This window comes from Haemaphysalis longicornis, unplaced genomic scaffold (assembly GCF_048455015.1).
Source record: "Haemaphysalis longicornis isolate Haplotype H1 unplaced genomic scaffold, Haemaphysalis longicornis Haplotype H1 scaffold_2, whole genome shotgun sequence".
NCBI classification, from domain to species: Eukaryota; Metazoa; Arthropoda; class Arachnida; order Ixodida; family Ixodidae; genus Haemaphysalis; species Haemaphysalis longicornis.
In genome coordinates this window covers 254,429,761-254,457,403 of record NW_027526295.1, presented here as the reverse complement: position 1 = coordinate 254,457,403, position 27,643 = coordinate 254,429,761, and the positions used below count along the sequence as shown (strand labels likewise).

Genomic DNA, 27,643 nt, shown 5'->3' with positions numbered 1-27,643 from the left:
TGAAGTGGGAAAGAAGCGAGGCAGTTACGTGGCACACGGCGAAAGACTATCGCCTTCCGACGACATTTGCAGTGAAATGATCAGATATATATATATTTTAATTTTTAAGCAGACATCTGGTTTTTGTTCTCGCTCTCTTTCGCGAGCAGGTACGCCGACTTCATCAACCTGATGTCGTACGACTATCACATGTTCAAGGCTTACCTACCCTTCACCGGTCACAACAGCCCCCTGTTCAAACGAAAGGTGGAAGAAGGCATCTTCTCCACTCTTCACGTGGTGAGTGTCAAGTAAATAACTATTAATACACTAATTCTGTTATGTAAGGTACGGAAAAACCGCTACCTAATTGTGCAAACAGCGTGCAGTCCTTTGACAGTTGCTAGCTTGTTAAAGCGGAGCGTTTAATGCCTCACTGATGGCGATGTTTTCCCGAAACGCACTGCAGAAAAGCCAACTTTCTCTGACGATAATGATGATCGTGGCTAAAGTGAAAGCTTGTTGAAACACGAAGCATTCGCTAGTCGAAAACCAATGTCTTCAAAGTCCAAAGTCAAAGTCCGAAATCCAAATCGCAACGCCCGAAACGCACTAGGAAAGCCAACTTACAAAACGAGTGTGCACAAAGTTCCTCAACCGCGTCCAGAAAAAAACGCTTCCCGTGGTCGGAATCGAACCCGGGTCCCCGCGTTATGAAGCCGCCATGTATCCGATTGCACCATTCCGAGACGGTCGAAGTAGTCTGGATTTTGGACTTTGACTTTGACTCAAGTTGCATGAGAGAAAGCTTCGCGTTTTAACCATCTTTCTCTAAGAAATTGGCTTTGATTTTTATCTGAAAAAAATACCCCGGAAGACACCTAATTGGACATTTCGTTGGCACATTTTTGCAGTGAATGTACAGAGTTCCACACTGAGGCCTTCGATAACATTCCCGTCCACCTGCACCAAATTTACCGGGTCCCGACATTTACACGAAACATTTTCTACAGAAAACAGGGAGCTGTGACTCGTGGTTATATCGCAAGAATGCACAATGGGGGTAAGGTGGGATAGACGCCGTTGTAATCAAGCACTTAGATTAAGAAAACTAAGGTTCGTGAAGTAAAATGAAGCATGCGTATTTTTCAGCGAGAGGTTTAAAGCAAACTATGAAGCTACTTGCGTGTGTTGCAAGAAAAAAAGGGGGCGGGAGGGGGGGGGGCAGAATATGGAACGATATTCCGATAATGCCCAACCTAACCATGTTTGAGGGCATCGACGTGGCGATAGCTCCACGTCTTTTTTTTTACTGCGAAACCTTGTACCTTTACAAACCAAGGGTTCTGTCACGACCGTCGGCAACAGACTCCCGCGAACAAATAAAAGAAATCACTGGCGCCGACAGGAATCGAACCTAGACCCGAATACAGTAACGAAGCAAAAGCCCGCCGTCTTACCGACTATGCTACGGCCACAGGAGGAGGCGGGGGGGCAGACGGTGCACTCAACGAGCAAAGCGGTGGGTCGGTGGGTCGGCCGGGAATCGCACCCGCGACCTCGTGCTCAGCAGCGCAACGCCTTGGCCACTGAGCCACCGCGGCGGGTCCTTCGCCAGACTCTCCTCTCCGTTTTCTTTTTTTGTTTTTTTCGTCGCTGCTGCGTTCGGTCGTCTCTGGTTTCACTCTCTGTAGAGCCACGTGTGCGAATTCAAGTGACTTCGCATGGGTAATCGTTGCGGGTGTCTTTCACAGCTTCGCAGTCCAACCACCTTCACAGCGTCGATTGGAGCCTTTTTTTTTTTTTTTTACATTTCTTTAGATGGACTTCGCAGTGTCAGCCATAACGATTACAGTGCCTTTCGTTGTCATAGCATTTGTCTAACAAGATGGTCAGCTTTTCTGTTTGTTCCTTTTTATGAGGGGAAACGTGCTTAGAAAATACACCGCTTCCATATATGCATACAGTACCAGGACATCAGTCGCGGATGGGGTATCACATTATTAGTACGCAACATCAGCTACCGTGTAGTCAGCAGGTGTATTACCATCCGCTGTCGCCATAACACTCGTGGGCCTTTCGTCGTGTATACATATTGTCCCACAACAAGTGAAGGGGAAATGGTTCTTGTTGAACGTAACGTTTATTGGAATGAACTTGTGCTCCTCAAAGGCCTTAAAGAGTACACAAGTGCCGAAGAAGCAGCCGACAAAGTGACGTGCACAGACGATCGTCGGCGAGCCGAATACCGCGGAGTTTGCACGGCGAGTATTTATCTGTCAGCGCTTTCCTTCCGGAACCATCGATTTAGATAGGCAACATTGTCGATCAAAGAAGAAATGTCTAGGCTACTGTCGACAAGGTGCAGCCTTCTCCCTATCAAACAAGGTTGCCCTTCGCGGTACGAGACAGAAAGAACAAACCCGCGCTCAGACAGAAAAGGGAAAGATGGCGCCGGATCCGGCCAGGCGCTGGTAACGAAACATAAAATATTAAAGCCGTTCCACTCAATGTGAAAGCTGTCGGAAGTGCAGAGCATGGATTCGCCTTAATGGGCTGTAGCGCCGTTATCCGCTTACTGCTACACCCCATGCAATTCAAATCTCCCGCCTTCGCAGTCCTCGCGCGCCACCCTGCCTGAAACTACGCCAGCGCGAGTTCTGTTCTTTTTGTGCTTCCTTTTCCTCCCGCAGTGCCGGCGTTGCACTGCCACTTTTTTTTTCGTTTCCTATCCTAAAAAACCACCCCAACGAGCGTTCCCAACAAAATGAACGCGGGCGCTGCCGGTTAGTTACTTATGTTTTGCCTCAAATGTACACCTACATTTTTCTTTGCGCTAAACAGAGAGGAGATATATGACAAGCGCCAGCGGTTCACGAGTTTCGAACGCTTATGACTATATAAACCGCTTGGTTTTCGAAGCCTCTGGGTTACGGCGCGACGACAGCCCCTACGACGGAACACCGTGTGGCAAGACGCTCTCCTTCAACTACACCATGACTTCCATCTTCACCCATCCCAACGCGATCACACTTCCCTCCTCTCCCTTGATCTCCAAAAGGCTTTCGACAACATCTCACACCACATCATCTTAGAAGCCATATCACGCCACAACTTAGGCACCCATTTCTACCACTATGTTTACAACTTCCTCTCTGCCCGCACCGCCACCATGCGCCTCGGACACACACAATCAGCTCCTTCCACCATGCCAAACAGAGGCACCCCGCAAGGTGCTGTTCTATCCCCCATGCTTTTTAATCTAACACTCATACCGCTTGCCCACACCCTCCTCACCATTCCCACTCTCCGCAGCGCGCTTTATGCAGATGACATTAATCTCTGGGCGCACTCCGGCTCCGACTACCATATCGAGACAACTCGGCAACTTGGCCTCAACACAGTTCTCCACCACATCGAGCACCTCGCTCTTAGCTGCTCTCCTCAAAAATCCGCCCTTCTCATATTCGCCCCGCCCCACTCCAAACCACCACCGAGCCCTCCTATGCAGCTTTACATCCGCACTACCCCAGTCCCCCACGTCTCGCAACTCCGCCTCCTGGGGCTTACTCTTACCCACAACTGCTCCCCAGTGCCCACCCTCCAATACATTAAACGATACACTACGCAGACTACACACCTCATCCGGCGTATCGCCAACAAACAGCACGGCCTCAATGAGCAGGATCGTTTACGGCTCGAGCACAGCTTTCTCATTAACCGACCTCCCTTACCTTCGTCTCACACCCACCCAACTTAACACACTTGATGCCCTTTTACGGAAAACCTATCGACATGCACTACTCCTTCCTCCCTACACCCCCAAAGACAGTCCTAGCCCTAGGCGTCCACAATACCATCAGAGAGCACCTAGATGCTCACCACACGTCCCAACTCACGCGGCTGACCTCGTCTCCAACAGGGCACTACATTCTACAAGCTATTAACACCACGCCCCCCACACTCCCTACCCCTCCCACCCCCATACCAGCTCAGATCCGCGCACACATTAAAATCCGCCCTCTCCTAGACACATGCACCCAACATACCATGCAGCTCGCCGGCATGCCGGGGCAGTCACCCACTCCCACAAATACCCCCAGCGTCACACACCCTCTACACCGACGCCGCTCCGTACCACAACCGCCCCGCGCACTGCGTTGCAGTCATTGGGCATCACTCCCCTCACAGTAGAGCCACTGCTACCATTCCAACCTCTAACACCACGACGGCGGAGGATGCGGCTATTGCCCTCGCGCTTTCCCAGCACCCCACCCCCCTTTACGTCCTCCCCGATTTGCAGACAGCCATCCGCCATTTTCTCCGGGGCAACATCTCCCCACAAGCCCTGAAAATTCTGACCGCGCATCCCCCAACCGACACCGTGTGCCTGTTGTGGACTCCAGCCCACACAGGCGTAGGCGCTAATGAGGTGGCGAACGTACGTGTTCGTGAACTAGTAGACCGGGCCAAAGCTTCATCTTCGCCTACACGTGGTGCCCCTTTCGGTAGCCCCGCCGGGCTCTTGCATTACAGGGACATCACCCTTCCCTACCGCCTCCCCCGCCGAGACGCAGCTCACTGCCTGCGCGTCCTCCAGACCCACACCTTTCCCCACCGCACTCAGCTCATTCACACCCACCCACACCTTTTTGACTCTCCAACGTGCCTTGCCTGCGGGGCCCTCGACACGCACTGTCATTCCTTGTGCGAGTGCCCAGCAGACCCCTTTCCCCCCCTTCCTTCCCCCTCCCTCTGGGAGCAAGCGCTGCGCGACCTGGAGGCATCGAGTCAAGACTTGGTGACCACCCGGGACCTGGCGGTCGTGGCGGCCCTGTGGACCGCCTCCACCCCCCTCACCTGATCCCTGAGCATAAATAAAGTGGTTTCTCTCTCTCTCTCTCTACTTGGGTCCAGCGAGCAAGCTACGACGACAAGGCTAGCCCTAAAGTGCTTTGAACTTAAAAGACATGTTTGCCGCAATACAGGGTGTTGCGACGATAATTGGAACACTTCAAAAATGTTTCCTTGGCGAACCGCCGCTCTGTTTGCGCTCAAACTTGCCACGAAGGTCGCATTTTGTGGTCTTTTTTGTTTGATACCGGGAACAACGATGGTACTTACCTGTGTATTCTGAAAATAAATAAAAACGATTTTCGCCTATGGGAAAATGGCGGCTGATTTGGACGTGCGAGCCAGCGCAAGTTGATGTTGGAACGACGAAACCACTTGCAGAGTGAAACGCACGTTTGTGATGCACGTACGGAGCCGAATGGTGCAGCAGACGATCAGAAAATGCACCTAGAAATGAGCTAGCAGACGATCAGAAAACCCGGTTTTCGGGCTCGCACGTCCAAATTGCCGCCATTTTCCCATAGCCGAAAATGGTTTTTGTTTATTTTCAGGATAAACAGGTAAGTACCGTCGTTTTTCCCGGTGTCAAACAAAATAGGCCACAAAATGCGACCTTTGTGTGAAGTTTGAGCGCGAACAGAGCACCGGTTCGCTCAGGAAAAATTTTAAAGTGTTCCAATTACCGTCGCAACTCACTGTATATGATGCACGCTATCGCGTTCGCAAGTTTTTGGGGTTAGAAAATGACAGCTTTATTCTCCTGTCCTTTCTCTCTGTCGTACTCAGGCGTGGTCCAGCGAGTTCTGGGTACAGCGTGGCGCAACCCGGAGCAAGCTGAACATCGGCCTACCGCTGTACGGCCGCTCCTACACGCTGCTGAGGCCTGAGTCTCACGGCTTTGACGCGCCGGCAACGGGAACCGGCCCCGGTGGAGACGACGGCGTTTCGTACCCTTGGGTGAGGGACACCAGTGCAACACTAGAGGCATTTTTTTTTAACCTGAACTGGCTGCACTGGTGCAAGCAGTGCACCATATGTCCTTTTTTTTTTACTAATTGATATCCCCAGTAGCACTCTGCACTGGTCTGCACGACACTGCACTAATCTGCACCAGTTCAGGTTAAAAAAATGCCTCTACTGTCGGAACCGTAAACGCACATCGAATTCACGTCAATTGTAAACGAGGCGTGTATACGCAGCGCTAGGGACCCTTTCATCAGCGGTTTGCTGTGAGTGGAAACATCGTACTTTGAAAAAGATCAAGATGAAGCAGCAAGGACGGGCCTTTGTTACGAACGCGGACGCATCATGTCATTTACAGCAGTTAATTTCCAGCTTAAAAGCATTTTCCCATAAGCTCATTACGAGGCATAAGTGGAAAGTTAAGTACTGCCTATATGCTGTCGCTTTTAGGGAGGGTTTTTGAACTGTTGCTGATTTCATTTTCTTGAAACAATATTTAGCTGATATGCCGACGATGCGCCTATTCCTTTCAGCATTCTGGAGGGGGAAATCAGAGGTCGAAAAGGCCATGGGCGCAGCCAACTTTCGCTTTCCTCTCACTAATCGCGCCAGCTTCCCCAGCTGCCTCGTCTTTAATATAGCGTGAGCAACAGATGGTGCGAGTCGGCAAAAAATGGCAGCATCACTCCGTGGATGATGGCGAGGGTGTGGAGTACGGGGACTCGAAATGACATCCAAGTTGCGCCCCGAGTGACATCCGATTTGCGGCCCGGCCGTCATTCGATTTGAGCTGTGAGTTGCACTTTGATTATTCCCGAAATGAAACTGCAACTCATGGCTCAAATCGAATTTCGCCTGATTTTCGCTTGATGGTGGTGTGCGCACGGATGGACGCGGACGGCCATTGTGCGGTCTTAAGGTACTCCGCACCTAAAATCAGCCGCGTATCTGCTTACTTCGCGGCAAATGTCTTCGAAAGACGATAGTCTTCAGTCACCCATGCCGCGTAACACCCTCTCCTCTCTCCCCCGCACACCCTTCACTCCGCTTCTTTCCCCTCTCGCTCCTCCATTTATATAATGCATGTTTGCTCAATTAAATTTTCCCGCATTCGCCCTGATCGTGCGCAACAATCTGTTGGACCTTTTGTTTCTTTTGTGTTTGGAACAGATTGAGCTGACACTGTTTTTGGTTTTTGTGTTTTCTTTTATCTCGCCTTTCTTCGATGTCATTCTAATGTGTTTTCCTTTTTTGCTATGGAAAAACCAGTTGTCTGATCGAGTGAGGAGCACGCAGACAGACATTTTTGCGTTTAGGTAGTCCGATAAAGTCGGTCGTTTTCACCCGGAAGAGATTAGAACTCGTTTACCGGGCACTAGCTGAGACTGGATGTTTAGAGCACAGACAACGTGGACATGGGCAAGGTAGAACATAGCACCAGATGGGCTTTTAAAAGAAAATTTTCGACCCCATCTCTGCGCACTTCTAAAGTTTCCTCGGTTTCTCCGTTTCTTTGTTTTGTTTTTTGTTTTTATTTTCGGACGGTGAATCAGAACAAGCTAGTTGCCCCTGATGAAGTTTCAAAGTTTTATGACCTTCCATTCCTCGTGACCCCGTTCTAAATTCAAATTTTGGGGTTTTTACGCGCCGAAGCTGCACCTGAACTGTGAGGCGCGCCTCAGTGTGAAGCACCGAATTAATGTTGACGGCCGGGACCGGGAATCGAACCCACGTCCTTGGCTCAGCAGCACAACGCCGTAGCCACTGCGGGTCGTGCCGCTGTTAGATTAAGCTGAACCCCCTTTTCTCTGAATTGCACGACTATTCGGCAACGCCGGGCAACCACGGTGCGGGAGCTTCTGCTCGTAAACTTGCACCTCTTCTGGCATGCTCTCGAGGGAGCATGCCAGAAGAGGAATGCTCTCTCTCTCTCTCTCTCTCTCTCTCTCTCTCTCTCTCTCTCTCTCTCTCTCTCTCTCTCTCTCTCTCTCTCTCTCTCTCTCTCTCTCTCTCTCTCTCTCTCTCTCTCTCTCTCTCTCTCTCTCTCTCTCTCTCTCTCTCTCTCTCTCTCTCACGCCTGATACGCACATAGTAAGGATGTGCTGTTTGCGTTTGTTGTATTTCCTTCAATACCAGGAATATATAGCTAACGCCCCTGAATACGAGGTGACGGCCGCGAGTCAACCGCACGGCAGCTGCCTTTCTGATAGAGGAGAGAGTTCATAGTCCCCCGCTCTGTGCGTAAGACTAATATATTCTGCGGTATACACGTGTTGTAATGTCCACTCGTATCTCGTTTCGAGGTTAGGTGTGCCAGTTCCTGAAGGAAGGTGCGACGGCCGTGTTGGACGACGAGAGCCAGGCTCCGTACGCCTACAAGAACCTCACCTGGGTCGCCTACGACGATCCCGTCAGCGTACGCTCCAAGGTACCCGCTTCTGCACGCACTCGTCACTCAGGTTACTGCACGCCGGCGATGGCGTGACTACTGTCGCGTATGCGCATGCATGCACGCATGAATAGCCGCAGCGTGCCCCACTAGGAACCATCGAAGTTGCTGCGCATGCCCATCGTGTACGAGCAAGTAACTGTGCACCATTATCACGTCAACCGTATACAAGAACGCAGGATGCAGTGTATACGATAAAGTTACTGTTGCACTCGCTGATTTCGTCAAAGAGCCGGTGATCGCCTTGTATTGGAACTCAGACGCTTACTTTAAATTGGGTTCTCACAGCGAAGCTGTTATAGGCTAACTCCCCGGTTTTTTGGCGTCCGTAGGACGAGAAAAGCCCCTCTTTCTCTCAGCTTCCGAGCCGGCGTTCTCTGCCCGTTCCGTGACTGACCGCACGTGTATTCCCCTCTCACGTTTTATGCCCACTCTCTCCCGTTTTCCCAGCAGTGCATTTGTATTTAGAAGTGAGGCCGACTTTACGAAGATCAATAAGCTTGCTTTTCCCCAATTGTGTTGCAGAGTGAAGGCTGCTAACATAGAAAAAATGGGTGGTCATGGGCGTGAACGCGTGAAGGAAACCACTGACGCGATCGGGCCGTGGACGCCAAGCGTAAGTGCGACGCCTGTCAGGACTCCGAATGCAGCGAGGCGGAATACGCAAGACGTCGGCGTGGCTACAATTCCGCTGAGCGGTTTGAACGGGGGTTTGTGGCCAACCAGTTCGTCGTCACTTGTGCAGTGTGTGACCATTTGTGGCGCTCTCTTTTATTCCTGGAACACTGCTCTCCCAGTGCTGGGTAGCAAACGTGGCTCTACACCTGATGAACCTCTCGGCCTTTTCCTTCGCTTTCGTTCTTCTCCCTCCAGTTTATACCACAAACAGCTCCGCTGGTCATACACCTTCAGAGTGGAATGACATTTAATTTTAGATGCGACGGCATCTCATTCACTCGCCTTGTCCCTTCATACGGCGTTGTCGTTGTCCGTCCACACCCCTCCCTCATTCTCCTCGCCGTGCAAGCTGCGCTCTCCGCCACTCACCCCCTCTCCTCTCCGATAGCGAACACTCTCTCGCGAGGGGCATTGGATTGGATTCGATTGGATTGGCTTGGCTTAGCTTGGCTTGGATTGGATTGGATTGGATTTGGATTGTATTGGATTGGATTTGGGTTGGATTAAAGTGGATTGTGTTGCGTCATAGCCGCGCCACCTTGCGTCATAGCCGCGGCAGGGGGTTCACGGCACGTTTCACGCGATGGGAGAATCAACCTAACGGAAACAACAACGGAACCCCCTATGCGTCGCATCTACACAGGGGTTCCCACGAGGGGAGGTGGGAGTAATTTTTTCTATCGTTCGCTTTTTCTGTATGTCGACATAACAGAGACCCACACTCTTAATAAAGGGTAATGGCACTTTCTAACAGAGCTCTAACCAGTTACTTTTCACGTGATACACATGGTACTTAGTGTTTTTACTAACTGGCCATGCATAACCTAGTAAAAAGCTACGCACGACAATGTGGATCGGCTGAGCGCGCAGAACGACATAGAGACACATTCAACACGAACATACCTCCTTTAGACAAGAAATAAATTGAGCAAGACAACCAAAGGGAGGGGGGGGGGGGGTAAAGAGAATTTATTATAACCCACATACCAGGGCGCAGCGACTAGTGATAACAGCGCTGCCCTAAGAACAGAAAATTATCCAATCAGTTTGCATGTAATCTGGTCATTATACACACTGCACAAAATATTTGGCGTGGTTAACAAGCCACTACAAATCAAGTCACACAAAGTTCACCAGTGTTCAAAGAAACAGTTCATAAACTATACTGAACTCAGTACGGCACTAGAGAAACGCTCAGGATGTTGCTCCTGACCACTATAAAGCGCGTAGACCAACGCAAGAGGAAGGCTTCTTCCCTTAGAGCTGCCAACTCATGCTGCAAATGACTCATCAGAATTGACCGGACACGCCACAGCAGTGGGAACATTGCCCGTTGCGGCCGGGCTCGAAGACATGCAACACCACGATTTCTCCACAGAACAAAAGCACCAGCGCACATCAGAAAGTTGACCAACACATCATTTGAACGAGTGTTCATTCGAAGTGTAAGTCCGAACATCCTGCTTAATACAGTCCAGAACGTTGCCGCTACACGACAGTGAAACAAGGCATGTTCTGATGTTTCAGTGTGGCCGCAGTGCGGACACCGTGCGGAACGCACAACGCCGAATCTCGCCAGACGGTTACACGTCGGGAGAACTTCCCAGCCACGTAACCAGCCGAAATCCCGAACATCAGCCGGAAGTGCCGCCGAAGTCAGCTGATGCCAACGGACACCGCGTGACCTTCCTATCTGTTGGTTGTCTAATTGGGTTATTGCCAATTTTTCGCACACTTCACTTGCCGTACTTTCCCTAAAACTTAGGCTTGGCAAGGAAGACTGGAGATTTCGCAATGCGTAAAATGTACGTACGCGTAAACGTACGTACGCGTACGTACGCGTACGTACGCGTAAACGTACGCGTAAAATGGCGGCGGCTGCTCAGCCGAAGGACCGTCGATGTGCGCGTCATAAAATAATGACCGGGAAGTTCCCAGAAAGTACTGTAGCAGCGCCTTTCCTGGGTACTCGTCTGAGTCCACAAGGTCGATCACTGCCCGTACCACCAGCACGCTGCTCATGGTTTGCAAACAAGGCAGACTAAAACCACACATTGACTTGGGCAGCCTCAGCAGCGGTCGTTACACTGTTTCTGTTTTTCCCGCCCAGGAGAACCATCCAAACTTCGTGGCGAACTGTCGGGTGAAATGGCACGGCGGTTTTGCTACGCGTGCTACATAAAAAAGCGCCGCCGAGACGGACGATTTAATTATGTAGCTTCGCTCTTCAAGGGAAAGCCTGAACTTTCCTGCAACTGCAAGGCGTTGCTCCGCAGTCTCAAGGAGGCGCTTCCACGTACTACGTGCCACCTCACCCGAGGAGTGAAAAACCCCACCTAGTACTCGAACAACCGTCACTCATTCTACGTCGCCCGCCAAGCCAGACGCAAATGTGCCGAAGCGCACCGCCATACATTTTCCCCTGTTCAGTCGAGCTCCAGACAGCTCACCGTACTCCTGAAATAGCCGCATAAACGCTCGGTAGCTGTCCTCGTCCCGAATGAACAGGGACACGTCGTCCGCATACGCGGACACTTTAACTTGGCCTATGCCTGGCAACGGAAAGCCGCGGATGGCAGTGCTTGCATCAACACGGCGCAGCAGTGGGTCGCGACAAATGACAAAAAGCAAAGGTGATAAAGGGCAGCTCTGCCTTATCCCACGGGTGACAGAGAACGGACTACTTAAAAGCCCGTTGACAAGGATTCGAACGCTCACGTCCGAGTACAACAGCTCGAGCATAGCGACAAAGTCTGGCGGAAAGCCGTATTGGCGCAAAACTCCCAGCAAGTATCGGTACTCCACTCTGTCAAAAGCATTCGCTTGATCGAGAGAGATGAAGCACCCAGAAGCGCTAATCTTTGTCGCGTAACTGAACAAATCGCGCGTCAATGCCAGGGACGAGAAAATTGTGCGACCTGGTACGCTGCAAGTTTGCGCTTGGCTTATAATATCGGGCAAAACGGTACTGGTGCGTCTGGCCAAAATGGATGCTACAATCTTGTAGTCAGTGTTCAGTAGTGTAATTGGTCGATACGCTTGGGGCTGCGTAGGATCCCCGCCTGGTTTTGCGATCAAGATGACACGGCCTTCACGGAAGGAGTCAGGTCGCACTCCGCGCTGAAAAAGCCGTTCACCATGTCGAGGAGTGCACCCCGAATGGCCGGAAAAAACTTCTTGTAAAATCTAGCAGGGATACCGTCAGGCCCAGGCGCCGACGCACCGTTCAATTTTTTAACACACTGACTCAACTCGTCGGCATCCACAGGAGCACACAGCAACTCAACCAGGTGATCTGGCACGCATGGCAGCACCCCACAAAATGCGCTAAGCTTGTCCTCGAATTCCTCTGCATCCCAAGACACGCTCTCGGTCGAGAAAAGGGTGGCAAAATGTCCCACGAATACCTCGGCTATGTCTTCAACCCTCGTGCTAACCGAACCATCGGCGAGTGTAATTTGTGGAACAGCGGCTAACCCAACCTCGTCGAGCGAGCCAGCTCGAATATGCCGGGGTGCGGAAGGGTCTGATACACGCCTGCCCAAGGTCTGCGCACGGCTCGCAGCTTGTGATGACTGCCGTAAGAGGGACTCGTAGCGTATTTTCAGCAGGTTGACATAGTCCCGCATCGCGAAGGTTAAGGTGCCCCCTCTCTGTACGATGCGAAGTCTCCTCAACGTGTCGTTTAGCGCGGCCGTGATACGCACCTTACGCGCACGACCCTCCTTAACTAAAAGCACGCGCCAGTGGTCCTTTAACTCATCCGAAGGGAGAGAACTGCACTCGCACAGAGCAGTCAACGAAGCCGTTAGTGCTGCAGAACTGTCCCTATCGGTTAGCAGACGCTCGTCCATCCGGCACATCTGGTGGCAGGGCGTACAGTTGCCAAGGTTAAGCGTTGCTAACACAGGCCGGTGATCGGACACGCGACGAACTCCAGCCGGGAAGGAGAGGACGTCACAGCATTCCACGTAGCAGCTCAGCTCGGGTGGAAAATAGAACTTATCTAGCCGACTACCAGATTGTCCTCTTTCCCAAGTAGCGAAACCTGTCGCCGTGAAGCTGCACCCACGCGTCGGAAAGATGGAATTGACCGATCAGGTCATTCAACGCCCGGGCACCACTATAAGGCCGACCTTGCCCACGTCCCCGCACATCACGCCGAGGGTCGGCCACACAATTGAAATCGCCCACCAAGAATGTTGGGTAAGGTTCGAGCATGAACGCGTCGAGGGAGGCAAAAAAAGAGGACAAGTCAGAGTGCTGCGCAGGTGCATACACTACAACAGCTCGCACGCGACGTGCGAGCAAGAAAAAATCAACGGCAAGAACGCGCCCTCCTATCCCAAAGCTACAATGAGCCTTGCGGCGCAAGCTCTCGCGCAGAAAGACGACGCCTACGCCCGAAGACATCCTGTCTGACAGGGTGAAAAAGGCTTGCACGCAAAAGCGCTCGCGAAACAAAAGAACGTCGCGTGGAGTAGGAAAATTGCACTCCTGCAAAAAGAGAAGGTCAACGTGTTGCGCCCGAGCATAGTGCATCTGTTGTGGAAGTAGAAGAGGAAGAAGGGGGCGTGCACACTATCATCATTAGTAAATAAAAGGAAGTGGAAGTGCGTTCCCAGTTCTGCCCTACCCTGGCGTCCTGGTTTCTGGCGGTTCACAACAACTTTGGTGCCGAAATCACCCGTCTTCAACCACCCGGCATTGTCCGGACGAGCCATTGGGCCTGAAAGACGACGATGGACCGTTTGAAGCCCAAGCGAACGGCACGGCGGGCCCTTCTGACGAAACTGGTGAACGAAGCCAAGGCTGCGCTCCAACCTACGCCTCCAGACTTGGTGAGCTTGCAGTCTGTGCTCCAGCGCTTGACAACTTGCGAGGCGGAACTCCGCGCGATCAATACCGAGATGGAACCTTTGATACCTACCGAATTACTGGAAGCTGAGCTAGAGTCTGTGCTACAGTACGAAGATGAGGCGCTTAATGCGATATCAAGCCTCAACACAGTCATAGAATCTCTAAAGAGCCCGACTGCGTCAGCTGCCGCATCTGCGACTTTGATTGACGGCTCGTCACGGGAGACGCTTCAGTTATTTAGCCGTTCATCAGGACCCCGGCTTCCGCAATTGGAAATGAATGACTTTATACGCACGACGTCGTGTAGTCTGGCGGAAGCCATTATACGCACGACGCGACTGAGGCGCCAATGCGGCAGTTGCTGAAAACTGAAAGCGCCCTCATCATACGTGTTGGCGGGTTCCCCAAGCCCCTTGGCGGCTTCGACGCAGGCGGCATGGCATTCGAAGTTGGGGCACGATTTAGTTGCTTTACCGATTTCAGCTCCGGAACAAGGCCTTTTTCGTAGTGAAAGCTACAAAAACAGTGGACGTCGTCAATTCGCGGATAAGTGTACGACTTGAACGACTGCAGAAGAAACTGAAGTACACAAACGCGACAACAGACTCAGACATCACGATAATAGAATCGGACAATAGACTCGGACATCGCCGTGAGTGTTAATTAAAGCGCCCCATTATTTTCGGAACGATCGGTTTGTTGTTGAGTGTCGCGGTTGCTCGAATGACTTATGTTACACGCTGATACTTCTACGCATGCCGTTTTGTTTTATTGTCCGGAATAAACTGGTTCTTTCTGTTTCTTGCGTGTCGGCGTCATTTCGTCGAGGTGGTCAGGCTCGCGAACCCTTCGCACATGAAGGAAGTTCTTTCACGACGTATACCTGAACCGGCAAGGTCCTCAGAGGCGTTGCCAAATCACCCCCCTACCCGGCGACCCATGTCCGACGCTGGCTAGTTAGCGGAAGCGGTTTGTCCGGTTAGGTAAAATGAAGACAGACTGATCAGTTACAGTTGCGAAACGACACCAGCGAGGATTGCTGTACTGGATGGGAGCAGTCTGTCTTGATTTTTACTAAACCAAGCAGTTCTTGGAACGTTCAGTGCACATTTGGTTTCTACCTTTTAGTGTACATAAATGGCTAATGCCCAAAGCAAACATGAAAGCTGTTATCATTGCTCAACACATGTGGATGTGCTTGAAATTAAATGTCGTGGGTATGCATTTCGAAATGATGAAAATTGGCTTCCATGTGGCCACCGAAATCCGTTTAAGAATAAAATGAAATGGGGGTACATCTAACTTCGTTTCTCTTATTTGTTGTAACTGAACTTGAGCCGGTAACTTTCTTAACGCGCAAGAGCAGAACAGTTTGCCGCATCGTTTAGGCCATCGGTCAATGTAATCCTCCATATACGTGTTAATTCTAAATATAGGATAGGCGCTTCCATCCCACAGTATTAATTCGGAGGCTGGATAAGAGCACCGCCATCCGTTGTGGGTTCGATGCGATCACAACCCGAGTGCTTCTGAACTGCATTGACTATGAAGATTGTAATCCGAGATAAGAAATACGTGAAAATTATAACCTAGGTTATTTTTAGGGAGCTGAACGTTATTTAAGAGCCCCAAATTTCCATCGGTAATTGGGAATATGGTCGGTGTGTCAAGGACGTAATCTGGCACAGAGCATGTTAAATAGGTCGCATCGCTGCAATCGTAAGTGAAATAAATGCATTATCCGGTTATATGCCTTGCTTTGCATCCATAACATCAGCTGTGCTTTTGTTATTGCGATACGGAGCACGAAAGCTAAACGAAAACCCATTTCGAGGAGCGTTGTACGGCTGTCATTTGAACAATCGGCTTCGCGACCCGTGGTATGGTACCCGTGGTGCGACGGAAATTCCCCCGCATTTCCCCGAGGGGGAGAATGTGAAAGTGCGAATGCACGGTTGTCGGCCCGCTTGCGGCGCTTGCGCTCGGCCCCCGCAGCCCACCGCCTCGCCGCCTTCTCTTCCATCTCTTCCAACGGGTTTGTAGTATCACGTGTACACCACGCAGTTATCAAGCCGCTATAACGCCGCTGAGTCGCCAACGCACGCCGCTGACGACGTAGTTTGAATGCGTTAAAGATATAAGGCGCGTCACTAACACTGATATCACCGTCGCGTCCGTAGCTTGGTCCAATAAAGAAAAAAAAAAGCGTCCGTAGCTTGGTCGGTAGAGCGTCGCGCTGCGGCCGCAAAGTCCTCGGATCGAAACCTGGCGCCGGATGCTGTTTCTTTTTCAAATATAGAGGAGCACTGCGGACGCCAACGCCGCCGCCGGCGGTGGATGGTTTGGGGTCGCTTATAAAGTGTATTCACACTTAAAAAGCGATAGAGCCGCTTGGAAACTGGACAAAACGCTATATCAGGGCGATTAAGACGGGCGGAGCAACAGCGCGACGCCGGTTGCTTTGGCTGCCGCGTTGGTGCGTCATTCGCGTCGTGCGTATAGTGGCTTCCGCCAGACTTCACGACGTCGTGCGTATAAAGTCAGTCATTGGAAATAACGCCATTTCGCGGTGACATGAGCAAGTGGCTGCCATTTTGGGAGCAGTTTGAGGCAACTATCGACAAGAACCCGACATTGAGCGTAACGGAGAAATTTCACTACCTCAGGAATTACCTTTCCGGAGAGGCAGCATCAGCAATTGCCAATTTAGAGACAACCGAAGCATGTTATAAGGATGCCATCGAGATGCTTCGCGCTAGGTTTGGAGATCCGTTCCGCATAGAACAGGAACATCTCTACCGCCTACGATCCCTAACTGCTGTTCCGACGTGACTGGGTTACGCCGCCTCTACGATGCCCTCCAGAGCCACGTTCGAGGTTTGACGGCATTGAAGGTGCCCACTTCATCATACGCCTCGATGCTTATGGACATACTCCTTCGGAGTCTTCCTCCCGACATTGTTGTTCAGTACCATCGACGTTGTGCTGAAACTTCAACTTCTACTTCTGGGGAGCGTACTCAAACAGCCGATACGAGACTGCAAGATCTCATGGAATTCATTCGTATCGAGGTTGAAAGCCGTGAGAAATCACAACCAGTGCTTGACAAAGCGTCAAGAAACTTCGACAAGACGTATGGATGGCGCAACCAGGACCCTCACAAGCCACGTCCTCCGACAGTTGCTGTCTTTCACAACGCAGGAAAGCCACCGCCGAAAGAAAGTCCTTGCCTTTTCTGCAAGAACAGACAACATGTCACCGAGGAATGTACGGCCAAGCTGACGAGTACTGACAAAAAAGAGATTCTTCGCATGGACGCACGCTGTTTTCGGTGCACGGCCAAAGGGCATCGCTCAAGCGAATGCCGGAGACGTATCGAGTGCTCACACTGCAAACGAAGACACGCGACGTCTCTCTGCATGCAGCAAGGTAATAACTCTGGACAGCCGAAGACTAACGCCGAAAATGCGTATTACACATCTGCGAAGACAAGCCAAAACATGAAAGAGGGTCCCACTGTACTTCTTCAGACCATACGTGTATGGGCTGTTTCCGACCAAAGCAGGATGTTTTTGCGTGCTGTCGTTGACGGGGGCAGTCAGAGAAGCTTTCTTCGGGAAGATATATCCAAGAAGCTGAAACTTCCGGTTGTCGGAGAGGTAAACTTGGCCATCAACACGTTCGGCAACACTCGGAGAACCAAAAGCCGAAAATATCGTATCGTTCGACTCAAACTACAAGGCCAATTCGACAGCGGTGAATGTGTCTTGGACGTCGTGGAAATTCCAGAAATATGCCAAGATATCTACTCCCATGTAGCTGATATCCCATTAGTCAAGAAATTCCAAAAAAGAAGCAAAAACATCGCGGATAGTGACAATTTTGGGTGGAGTGTTGGAGACAACAGTATCGGACTGCTTATTGGCGCTGATCAGATGTGGATAATCATGACTCCAGAGGTGACCAGAGATGCCAACTCAAGCCTTGTCGCCATCAACACACTGTTTGGATGGACATTTCAAGGTCCGACGCAACACCACATGCCTTACACGCCCGCATGCTTGGTTAGCGTTTTGCACAGCTATGCGACAACGGCAGACCATGAAGTCCCTGAAGACAAGCTTGGACGTAAGTTCTGGGAACTTGAAGCCATGGGAATACTGGGAGACGACCAAGAACGCCACACAAGCACAATATTGGAGGATTTTCAGTTTACTATTTCCAAAGTCGATAGGCGATATGAAGTGGCTTTACCGTGGAAGTTTGATCCGAAGGAATCCCTTGAAGACAACAGATCCGAAGCCCTGCGACGCTTGAATTTTCTGGTTAGGAGACTCTTGAAGAAAAAAGATTTGCTAGCAAGATATGACAAGGCTATACGGCAGTATCTGGTCGACGGGCACGCTGAAGTAGTGCCAAAGCGTGACACGTGCGAAGACAGGCCGCTATACTACATGCCCCATAGGGAGGTTCTCAAAGAAGACCGCGTCACCACAAAACTTCGAGTGGTCTTTGATGCCTCTTCGTCCCGACCACCCAGCCTTTCCCTGAATGACTGCTTGGACAAGGGCGTGAATTTGAATCCGGACATTCTGGAACTTTTACTGAGGTTCAGACGACACCGATTCGGACTTAGCGCCGATGTTCAGAAAGCCTTCCTGCAAATCGGAATACAAGAAAAGGACCGGGATGCTTTTCGGTTCCTTTGGTATTCGAGCGTACCGACAGGAACTCCTTCAGATCGCCTAGAAGAGTGGCGCATGACTCGTGTTCCGTTTGGAGCAACATCGAGCCCTTTTATGCTCTCCGCAACGATTCGACACCACCTCAGCCAAGTTTCGGAAGACAAGAAAGAAACAGCAGAACTCTTAAAATCATCGTTCTATGTTGATGATTTGTTGACCGGAGCCGAAAGCGAAGAGGAGGCTGTACGTATCTATAAACAGAGTAACGAGATCATGGCCGATGGAGGGATGCTACTTAAGGAGTGGTCAACTAATTCCTGTCAACTACAAATTTTATTTGACAGCAACGAGAAACAAATGGCCGCACTGAGGAAAGAGGAACCAGTCCTACCATCGAAGGATAGAAAGGTTTTTGGCATTGCTTGGGATGACGACGATGCACTTCATGTCAGCATGAAGTCAACAATACCTTTGTTGAACAAAACACCAGCAACAAAGCGGATTGTGCTACAAGCAATCGCAGGAATTTTCGACCCACTCGGAGTGATATGCCCACTCGTCGTCAAGGGCAAAATGCTGTTTCAGCGACTCTGGACAGAAAAGATCAGTTGGGATTTGCCTCTGCCTCCGCACATGCAGGAAGAATGGTCGAATTGGTCGAACAATGTCCGCAAACTAGAAGACATCAGAATTCCCTGCTACCTGTTTTATGGGCATGAGAAACCACCTGGGAACTTGGAGGTACACGTTTTTTCTGATGCGAGTCCTCAAGCCTATGGCGCCGTGGCGTACCTTCGTTTTTTGAGCAACACCACATCAGCAGAGACTACGTTCTTGTTTTCGAAGTCGAGAGTAGCACCAATCCGAAAGTTGACAGTGCCCAAACTCGAACTTATGGGAACTCTCGTAGCCGCAAGAATGGGGGAATACCTGAACAAGAAGGTCTTTTACGGCTCTACAACCATTTGGTACTGGACGGATTCGTCAATCTCGTTGGGATGGATAACTGGTAACAAAAAGCTGGATCCATTTGTCGCTAACCGAGTTTCCGAAATTCGTCGGACGATTGATCCCACACAATGGAGACACTGTCCTGGATCAAATAACCCAGCCGATCTAATCACCCGAGGTTGTTCGGCTGAAGAGCTACTCGGAAACCAACTGTGGTGGAAAGGTCCTGACTGGCTGAGATTGACTCCGAATGCATGGCCTGAGAATATTCTCAGCGTTCGTTCCCCCCGACTATTCTATGCCAAACACTGTACACGCCGTACTCACCGGTTGCACACGAAGCATCGAAGCCGACGTCGTAGATATTCACAAATTCAGCGACTTGCATAAGCTGATCAGAGTAATGGCATGGGTATTACGGTTCTGTTTCACGACACGTGAGCGTCCCAAGAGTCCGCTCACTACACGAGAACTCCAGCCAGCGGAGCGGTTTCTGATAAAACAAGAGCAAGAGAAACACTAAAAGCAAGAACTCGCCGATTTAAAAATATCGAGGATTTGCAAAACTTCGTCTATCATGACGCTTCAACCATTCATTGACGACTACGGCCTGATGCGCGCCCGAAGCCGACTGTCTAATTTTCAAGTCACCGAAGAAACTAAAAACCCGGTGATATTACCTACCAAGAGCCATTTGACGGACCTAATAATTACCGCTACTCACCGTAGACTCCTGCACAGTGGGGTCAGAGACGTCCTGATAGACCTTCGCGAACGATTCTGGGTACCAAAGGCCCGTCAGCGCATCAAATTCATCATTTATAGATGTCCAACTTGTCGAAAATACAAGGCGAATCCAGGTTCTGCTTCTACACCACCGGTTCCAGCTGACAGACTTCGGAAGTCAAGTCCGTTCGACGTCGTCGGCATTGACTTTGCTGGACCACTGCTGGTTAAAGACGGAGTGACAAAGACGTATATTCTTTTGGTAACTTGTGCCGTGACGAGAGCCATACACTTGGAACAAGTTTCCAGTCTTAAGACAGACTCGTTCATCTTGGCATTCAAGCGATATATAGCGAGAAGAGGAGTGCCCAGTACCATCTACTCCGACAATGGCAATACTTTTAGACGCGCCAACCGAGAGTTACGATCACTCTTCCGAGTTTCCGCTTCTCCTGAAATTCAAGACTTCTGCACTAAACAGGCGATAACTTGGAAGTTCAACGCAGAAGCTGCACCGTGGTGGGGAGGTTTTTGGGAGAGACTTGTTGGCAGCGTGAAGCGAGCACTGCGAACTGTTCTCGGCAGAGCTTCAGTGAATGCAGAACAATTGAACACCATCCTGTGTGAAATTGAAGCGGTAGTTAACTCCCGCCCGCTTACTTTTGTGAGCAATTCCATCGGTGAGCCTGAAGTTTTGACCCCAGCTCACTTTCTCATCGGTAAGCGACTGACTGCTCTACCCACCGTTCAACTCGATCTCTTGGAAAAAAGTGCTACCGACATAATCAAAAAATGGTATTATCGACAGTCTTTGATGAACGCATTTTGGCTGCGATGGGAGAAGGAGTATGTGCTTCAGCTTTCATCGTTTCATCATGGTCATACAAAGAATTCCGCACCTCTCAAGATTGGAGACGTCGTTCTTATAGAAGGAAGAGGCCCAAGAGGATTGTGGAAAACGGGAGTAATACAGCAGACATTTCCTGGGCGTGATCATGCAGTTCGTGCATGCAAAGTTCGACTTTCGGCGGGACAGTTCTTGACGCGTCCCGTACAAAAGTTGTATCCCCTGGAAATCGTCAAGAGCCCGGGGGAGGATGTTGTGGAAGTAGAAGAGGAAGAAGGGGGCGTGCACACTATCATCGTTAGTAAATAAAAGGAAGTGGAAGTGCGTTCCCAGTTCTGCCCTACACTGGCGTCCTGGTTTCTTGCGGTTCACAACAGCATCACCTCCCTCTGTTTGTCCAAGTCCCGAAAGCCCTGAACATTCAAAGTAAGAAAACGCACCAGCATAAAGGTGATAAGGGCACAACCCACATTAACCTTCCTATCTTCAAAACTCACTGTCGTTGGAAGGCGCGTCGACTTCGACGCACAGTTTCTTGTTATTGTCGGTATCATCGGTGTCCGCTGAGGACGACGGCAACGCCCGCTTTGACGCATCTAGGCGGTCCGGTGGAGAGGGTCGGGGAGGAAGCAAGTCGTGCACCTGGTTGATCGGGTTGACGAGGCGAGGGTCGGTCACAACGAGGGATGGGCCAGCAGTACGAGGCTCGTCAGTGCCCGCCGCATCACCTGTGGCCATCGAGGAAGACAGACTTTGCTTGGTGGACGCTGCGAGCCGCTCCAGGAGAGATGGGGAACCTTGCAGACCGGCGACCTGGCTGACAGGGTTGACCAGATGACGGTCCGTGACCTTCGGTGTAGGCGCGCCACTGGAAGTGGACGTACTGTTGCCAGCTACAGGCGATTTAGAGGTGTGATTAGAACGGCTCACCGCTGCTTTGCCGCTCGTGCCGGGCTTGCTGCGTTCCTTCCGGCGACTGCGCGAGCCGCTCGAGGAACCAGGGAGAGCGATGTTGTTTTCCTTTGCACGCCCTGGCTCGCGCTGAGGCTGCTCCGCGAGGTCACTGCACTCGGAAGAGCTGGAGCTCGTGAAGTGGGAGGCATCGGTCGAAGACGATGAAGTGTCTTCTTCCGCAGGTGGAATCTCGTCCTCCGAAGGCGACAGGCAGCTCTCATGTTCCATTCCTTGACTGTCGCTTGTCGATTCACCAATCGTCGAGTTGACGCCCAGAGCAGTACCTCCGCTTGAAGCCTCGGCAGGCTGGCTCAAGGAGGCCCGGGGTAGCTCGGGAAAGTCGCTCGTACTCTCGAGAGCCTGCTGACTGGAAGGTGCGCGAGGCATCTCAGCGAAATTGCTCGCAGCGTCCGCATAGGAGCGGGGCCGCAGGCAGTCGGCGGTGGCATGGTTGCCCTTGCAGCGGCGACACTGCGCATTGCAGTCGACGTCGTCGTGGCCGTACTCCGAGCAGCGGCCGCACCAGGGGGTCTTGCAGGCGCTAACTTGGTGGTCGGTCTGGCCGCAGCGGGCGCATATCCTCCGCACACCTTTGTACTCAAACTGGGCCTTGAACCCTCGAATCTTCATGAAGTTAGGGACGGCCTTCGCCATCTCCATCTTCACGAGTCGCATGCCGGTCTTGATATGCTGAAGACTCCTCCACGCTGGCTGGCTGACGTTGAGAACTTTCCCATACGGTCTCAGAGCTGCCGCAAGCTCCGCGCTACTCACAACGGGGTTCAGGCGGTACACTGTCATGTAGACGACCTGCGGGCCCATGCAGGCCACAGGACACGAAACGCCGTTCACAACTACGGCTCCTTTCTCGGTGAGCTTGCGAGCAGCAGCAGCCGTAGCCGCCACCGCGCAGAACTTGAACCCACCCTTGTGCATCAGGGTGTCCAGGCCATAACGACCTACGATTTCCTCGAGGGCATTCACCAGGTCATCCACGGTGACGTCCTTCGGGGCTGTAAAGTAGAAAACATGTGCCTTGGGTGGTGGCTGAACAACCTCCCAAGAAGCCATGATGACGTGTCCTTGTTGTCCGATATGGTGGTCCAGCGGTCAGTAGGGAGACGGCGTCCAGGAGGAAGGGGCTACCCGAACGTAAAACGTAGGGCCGCCCCGCTGCAGTCACGTAGAAACCAAGAGAACCGCTCACTGATGACGTGTCCGCACCGATCTGAGGTGAGGCTTGAGCGTATGCACGAGGAGAGCGAGTATAACTTATTTACCGGAGAAATACTTCTACTTTTCTGGCTTTTATAGCCAGCAGCGGAAAGTCACCTGATAGAGTCAGTGGGCTTGCCGCAAAAATCAAATATTTCGGCGATAATTTTAGAATTACGGATTTTAATGTGAGCATGTACAAGTCAGCATGTCGACTTGCAAAAACCAATTAATCCTGATTTGGAGTTGGAACATTGCTGCAGTTATGTTCAATAATTCATAGAATTTTGTCACTATCAGTGAAGGTTAGTTGTTGTTGTAAACTATTAGAAAGAAAGGTCAAAGGCCAGGCGGGGGGGAGGAAGGGAATGGGGAGGGCGGAGCACAGTCCTTATGACGCCGTCTTCAAGGGCTCTCTTCAGAAGTCGTGCAGACCACGGCTAAATTGCCCGTACTAGGCCGCCTTTTGTGGCATAAATGGTGATTTCGAAGTGTGTCGTGTGAAAGGGATGTTGGGTCCATGTAAGTTAAAGGGACACTGAAGTGATTAGTAAACAATGCGGGATTACGAGCGCAAACTGTAGTCCGAAGTCCCTGGGCCCTGTTTCGAACACTCTGTGCGCGTTTACGCGAATTTATTTAGTAGAAAAATCAATTCGAAAATGCTGTCCTCCTCTCTTTACGCTCGCCCATTTTCTGTGGCTTTTTCGTGTGACGTCAGCAGGAGAGGAGCTGACAATTGGCTGCGCTACTGCACGGCTCGCCGACCTACCGCGACCGAGTCAGTCGGCCCACCGTTTAGTCCGCCGGCCGCCAACGGGTCGTCGCAATTCGCTCGATCAGTTGAAACTAAGCCACAACACGTTTGGGAATGGAAGAATGCACCTTTATTTACTTCGTTAGTTTGTACACTGTATCTAGATCCAAGTCAAGGTCGCTTCACACAAGCGCTGCACAAGCGCACATGCGACGCTTCGCTGACTGGTACGCCAGTAAGAAAATATAAGGCCTCTTGAAGAGGGAGAAGAGTGAGCGAAGTCAATATAGATACTAAGGAAATAAAATCAACTGATATTTTTACCGTACAGCGTAAAACTAGGGTGTGGGCGAACAAGCGCTGGGCGAACAAGCAGAGCGGTCAACAGCACGAGTACGCATCTGTGAACGCTTTCCCGTCTACGAAATGCAATTGCTAGACGTGAGCTATTGTGGAAACTCGGGGGACGCTTACTGCACGAGCGCAATACAACAAATAGTCACCTAAGCTGCTTGAAATACTAAAACTAAATAAAAGTGTAAACTGGTTATACATTATACCCTTTATCTTTTCTGTCCCCGCCAGCGGCCCTCTGTGGCCTAGTCGTCTGGGGTGCTAGGTATGTCATCGCTAGTGTTTTGCCAGTCACAAGTTCGAATCGCCGCGGGTACATTCTTTTTTTTTTATGAGTTAACTTTTTTGTTTTTCGCCGATGTTTTCTATACTGACTTCACCTTTTTTTGGGCCGCAACGTTCATTGCTCCACGAACTAGTCCACAGAACTCGCGCAGGCTGGCACTGTCGCGCTAGCGAGTTCTCGTTGGCGTGCTGTTGCCATAAGCACCGACTGCTTGCGGGCAGTGTGCACAGGCCAGAATCAACAGACCCTTGGCCTGGTGCGAACATGCTTTTTACGATACAGGCATGAGCGAGGCAAGCTCCAAATATGGGGGAAAAGCGCATGCATTTGAGCGTCTGCGGGGACGCGGAGGGCGTTCATGCACTGCGTAGGCCTCAGATAGTGAATGCTACGATTCCAAGCCGTCCTGGGAGGCTTATCTTATGCATTTTACAGCCGACAACATGGGAGAAGCGCGGTACTACGATAACTGGGATATTGAGAATGCCCATCCAACGACGCCATCGAATGTCAAACATGTTGTTTTACAGACCGAAACCGAAACCGAAACTTGTTTGATTGCTAACCTTGGGCATCGTCCAATCACGGCGTCCCTCCTCCCAACGTCACAGCTTAGTTTGTGCGGCCGCCGCAAACCGCGCATGGTAGTTTTTCTTCTTTCGCGCTTTGTAAAATAATTACCGATTTGTCAACCGGATAAACGATGAAAAGTGTGCTAATTTGAGCCAGACCCGCCGCGGTGGCTCAGTGGCTAAGGCGTTGCGCTGCTGAGCACGAGGTCGCGGGTTCGATTCCCGGCCGCGGCGGCCGCTTTTCTGATGGAGGCGAAAAGCAAAAACGCCCGTGTGTACGAGATTTCGGCGCACGTTAAAGATCCCCAGGTGGTCAAAATTAATCCGGAGCCCTCCACTACGGCGCGCCTCATCGCCTGCGTTGCGTCGGCGCGTTAAACCCCACAATCAATCAATCAATAATTTGAGCCAGTCTACACAGTGCAAGCAAAAACGGGAGCTTGACAAATTCACTTCAGTGTCCCTTTAAGGTGTCGTGGTGAGGGGGAGTGAATGTGCAAAAGCGAGAACACTTGGGGCAGTGCCAGATGAGGTGGGGGAGATCGGCTGCGATGGAGTGGGGGCAGTAGGTACATCGGGGGGGCGTGCTGGGGATAATACCATTGTCGAATGGTCTCTGGTGCCGTACATGTGTTGGTCAGGAACTTGTTCAAGAAGATTTCTTGTGCTCGGGGAAGGAGGTGAGGTGGCCTGAAGGGGTGAGGGCCTTGAGGCGTTGTTGTTTCAGTTGCCTGAATCTACGGAGCCTGATTGCGGGAGCGAGAGTGGGGTCATCGTCAGGGCAGTTGGGCCAGGGGTGGTCCGAGAAGGGCGGCGCCGGGGGTCCATCGGAGGCTCTTGTGAGAAGGGCCTCCTGTGCAGCCACGTGAGCTGCTTGGTTCCCAGGAGCGGCTGGTTCATGACCGGGGGTCCAGTCGATTCGGACTTGGCAGCCTGATGTTTGGAGCGCAGTGATTTGATGAATAATGTGGTGGACAGAAGGGTGGGTGGACCTGGGATGACAAAGTTCTTGGAGAGCTTCATATGAGTCTGTTAGGATGCGATGGTTGGGGGGAATGGGGAGATGGTAATCGTACATGAAGTAGTCGAGAGAGTCGTGGATAGCGATGAGCTCCGCGTCCGTTGAAGTAATATTAGAAATACGGTGATATTGGGCTCCCATGATGGATAAATTGTCCGGGCTGATCCATGCTGTGCCGACGTGTGGATTTATGTGGCTAGCGTCGGTGTAGACGTCAATTTCACCCGGTCGTTTAGTTGAGGCAAGGCGTCGGCAGCGTTACTGTCGAAGCTTGGGCTTCCTGCGTGCGACGGGGTGCGAGGTGGCGGATTGAGTGAAGTGGGGCCACTGCCAGGGGGGTATTGGGGCTGGGAAATTAGGTAGGGCAATATTACTTCGTTGATCCCACGCGGTGAGGAGCACGCCTTGGTGGGTGAGTTGTCGTTTAAAATTGTATTGATCCGTTTGTTCCTGAATGATGCGGTCGATTGGTGGGAGGGTCGCTGCTTGTTGGAGGTTTGCAATTTTCGTATGACGTGGGAGGCCACTAATGGTGCGCAGGGTGGAATTGTGAAGAACTTGTAGCGTGCGTCGTTGGGTGCAGTTGAGGTCATAATGTGCTTCTCCGTACGAAAGAATGCCCACCGCTACTGCTCTGCCGAGGGTGGTGACAGCCTCTTGTTTGGCTCCCCCATGTTTGTTTGAGAGCCGTCGGAGGGTGTGCTGCAGGAAGTTCCATTTCTGCTTAAGGCGATTATGCCATATTGTGGGGCTGTTCCTGGTTCCAATGTACACTCCGGGGAGTTTAATTGGTTCCAGTCTGGCTGACATAGAAATGGAGGCGACACTGACTTGAGGTGGCACGTAATCGGTGGGGGGTTGACGGCCGAAGATGGCGAGGAATTCTGTTTTGTGAGGTGCGAGGGACAGGCCAAAGTCGGGGAGGACCTTTTCGAGTCCCGTCACTGCGCACTGGAGGCCGGTAATCATGGCGTTTTGATTTGGGTATTGGGCTGATTCGGTCCATATAGTAATATCGTCGGCGTAGATGGTAAAGCGGGCTGTGGACTCAGTGGTGATCCGTCTTGCTATTCTGGTCATGGCTAAGTTAAAAATAGTTGGGCCAAGTATGGAGCTTTGTGGTACACCCCTGTCAAGGTAAAAGACTCGAGGAGACCAGCCGGGGTAGGTTTCGTGTAATTGAATGGGGAGAGCTTCAAGGAAGTTTCGGATCCAGGTTTGAGCTTTCTGGCTGGGAAATGCCTCAGCAAGTTCTTCAAGGATTACTTGTTGGCTAACGCAGTCGAAGGCTTTCTGTAAGTCTAGTGCGAGAAGGTAATGCGGGGTTTGTCGGGAGTATTTCCGGTTAATCACCCGTCTGAGGAGCCAGAGGCTGTCAGCGGTGCTGAGGTTAAGGCGAAAACCTGTTTGTGAGGGGTGAAAATAGGGCTCAGAGAAGCAGAAGTTACTCAGTGCACGGTCTAGACTAGTCGCAATTAATAGCATTTAGGCT

General features: G+C 51.3%; 1 protein-coding gene across 5 annotated transcripts in view; it reads left to right on the top strand.

The window, feature by feature from the left end:
• The window catches only part of LOC144170438 (acidic mammalian chitinase-like), a 61,174-nt gene that overhangs the window by 15,890 nt on the left and 17,641 nt on the right, over positions 1–27,643 (top strand). For 4 of the 5 annotated variants that reach the window (XR_013322612.1, XR_013322613.1, XM_077700233.1 and 1 more), the window contains exons 5-7: positions 150–279; positions 5,620–5,790; positions 8,105–8,224. Coding sequence is in view for 3 of the 5 variants with exons in the window: in XM_077700233.1 (XP_077556359.1) it covers positions 150–279; positions 5,620–5,790; positions 8,105–8,224 (421 nt within the window). In the remaining 2 variants the exon portion in view is untranslated. The remainder of the gene's footprint in view (positions 1–149; positions 280–5,619; positions 5,791–8,104; positions 8,225–27,643) is intronic. The other variant, XM_077700234.1, reaches the window with a different exon arrangement.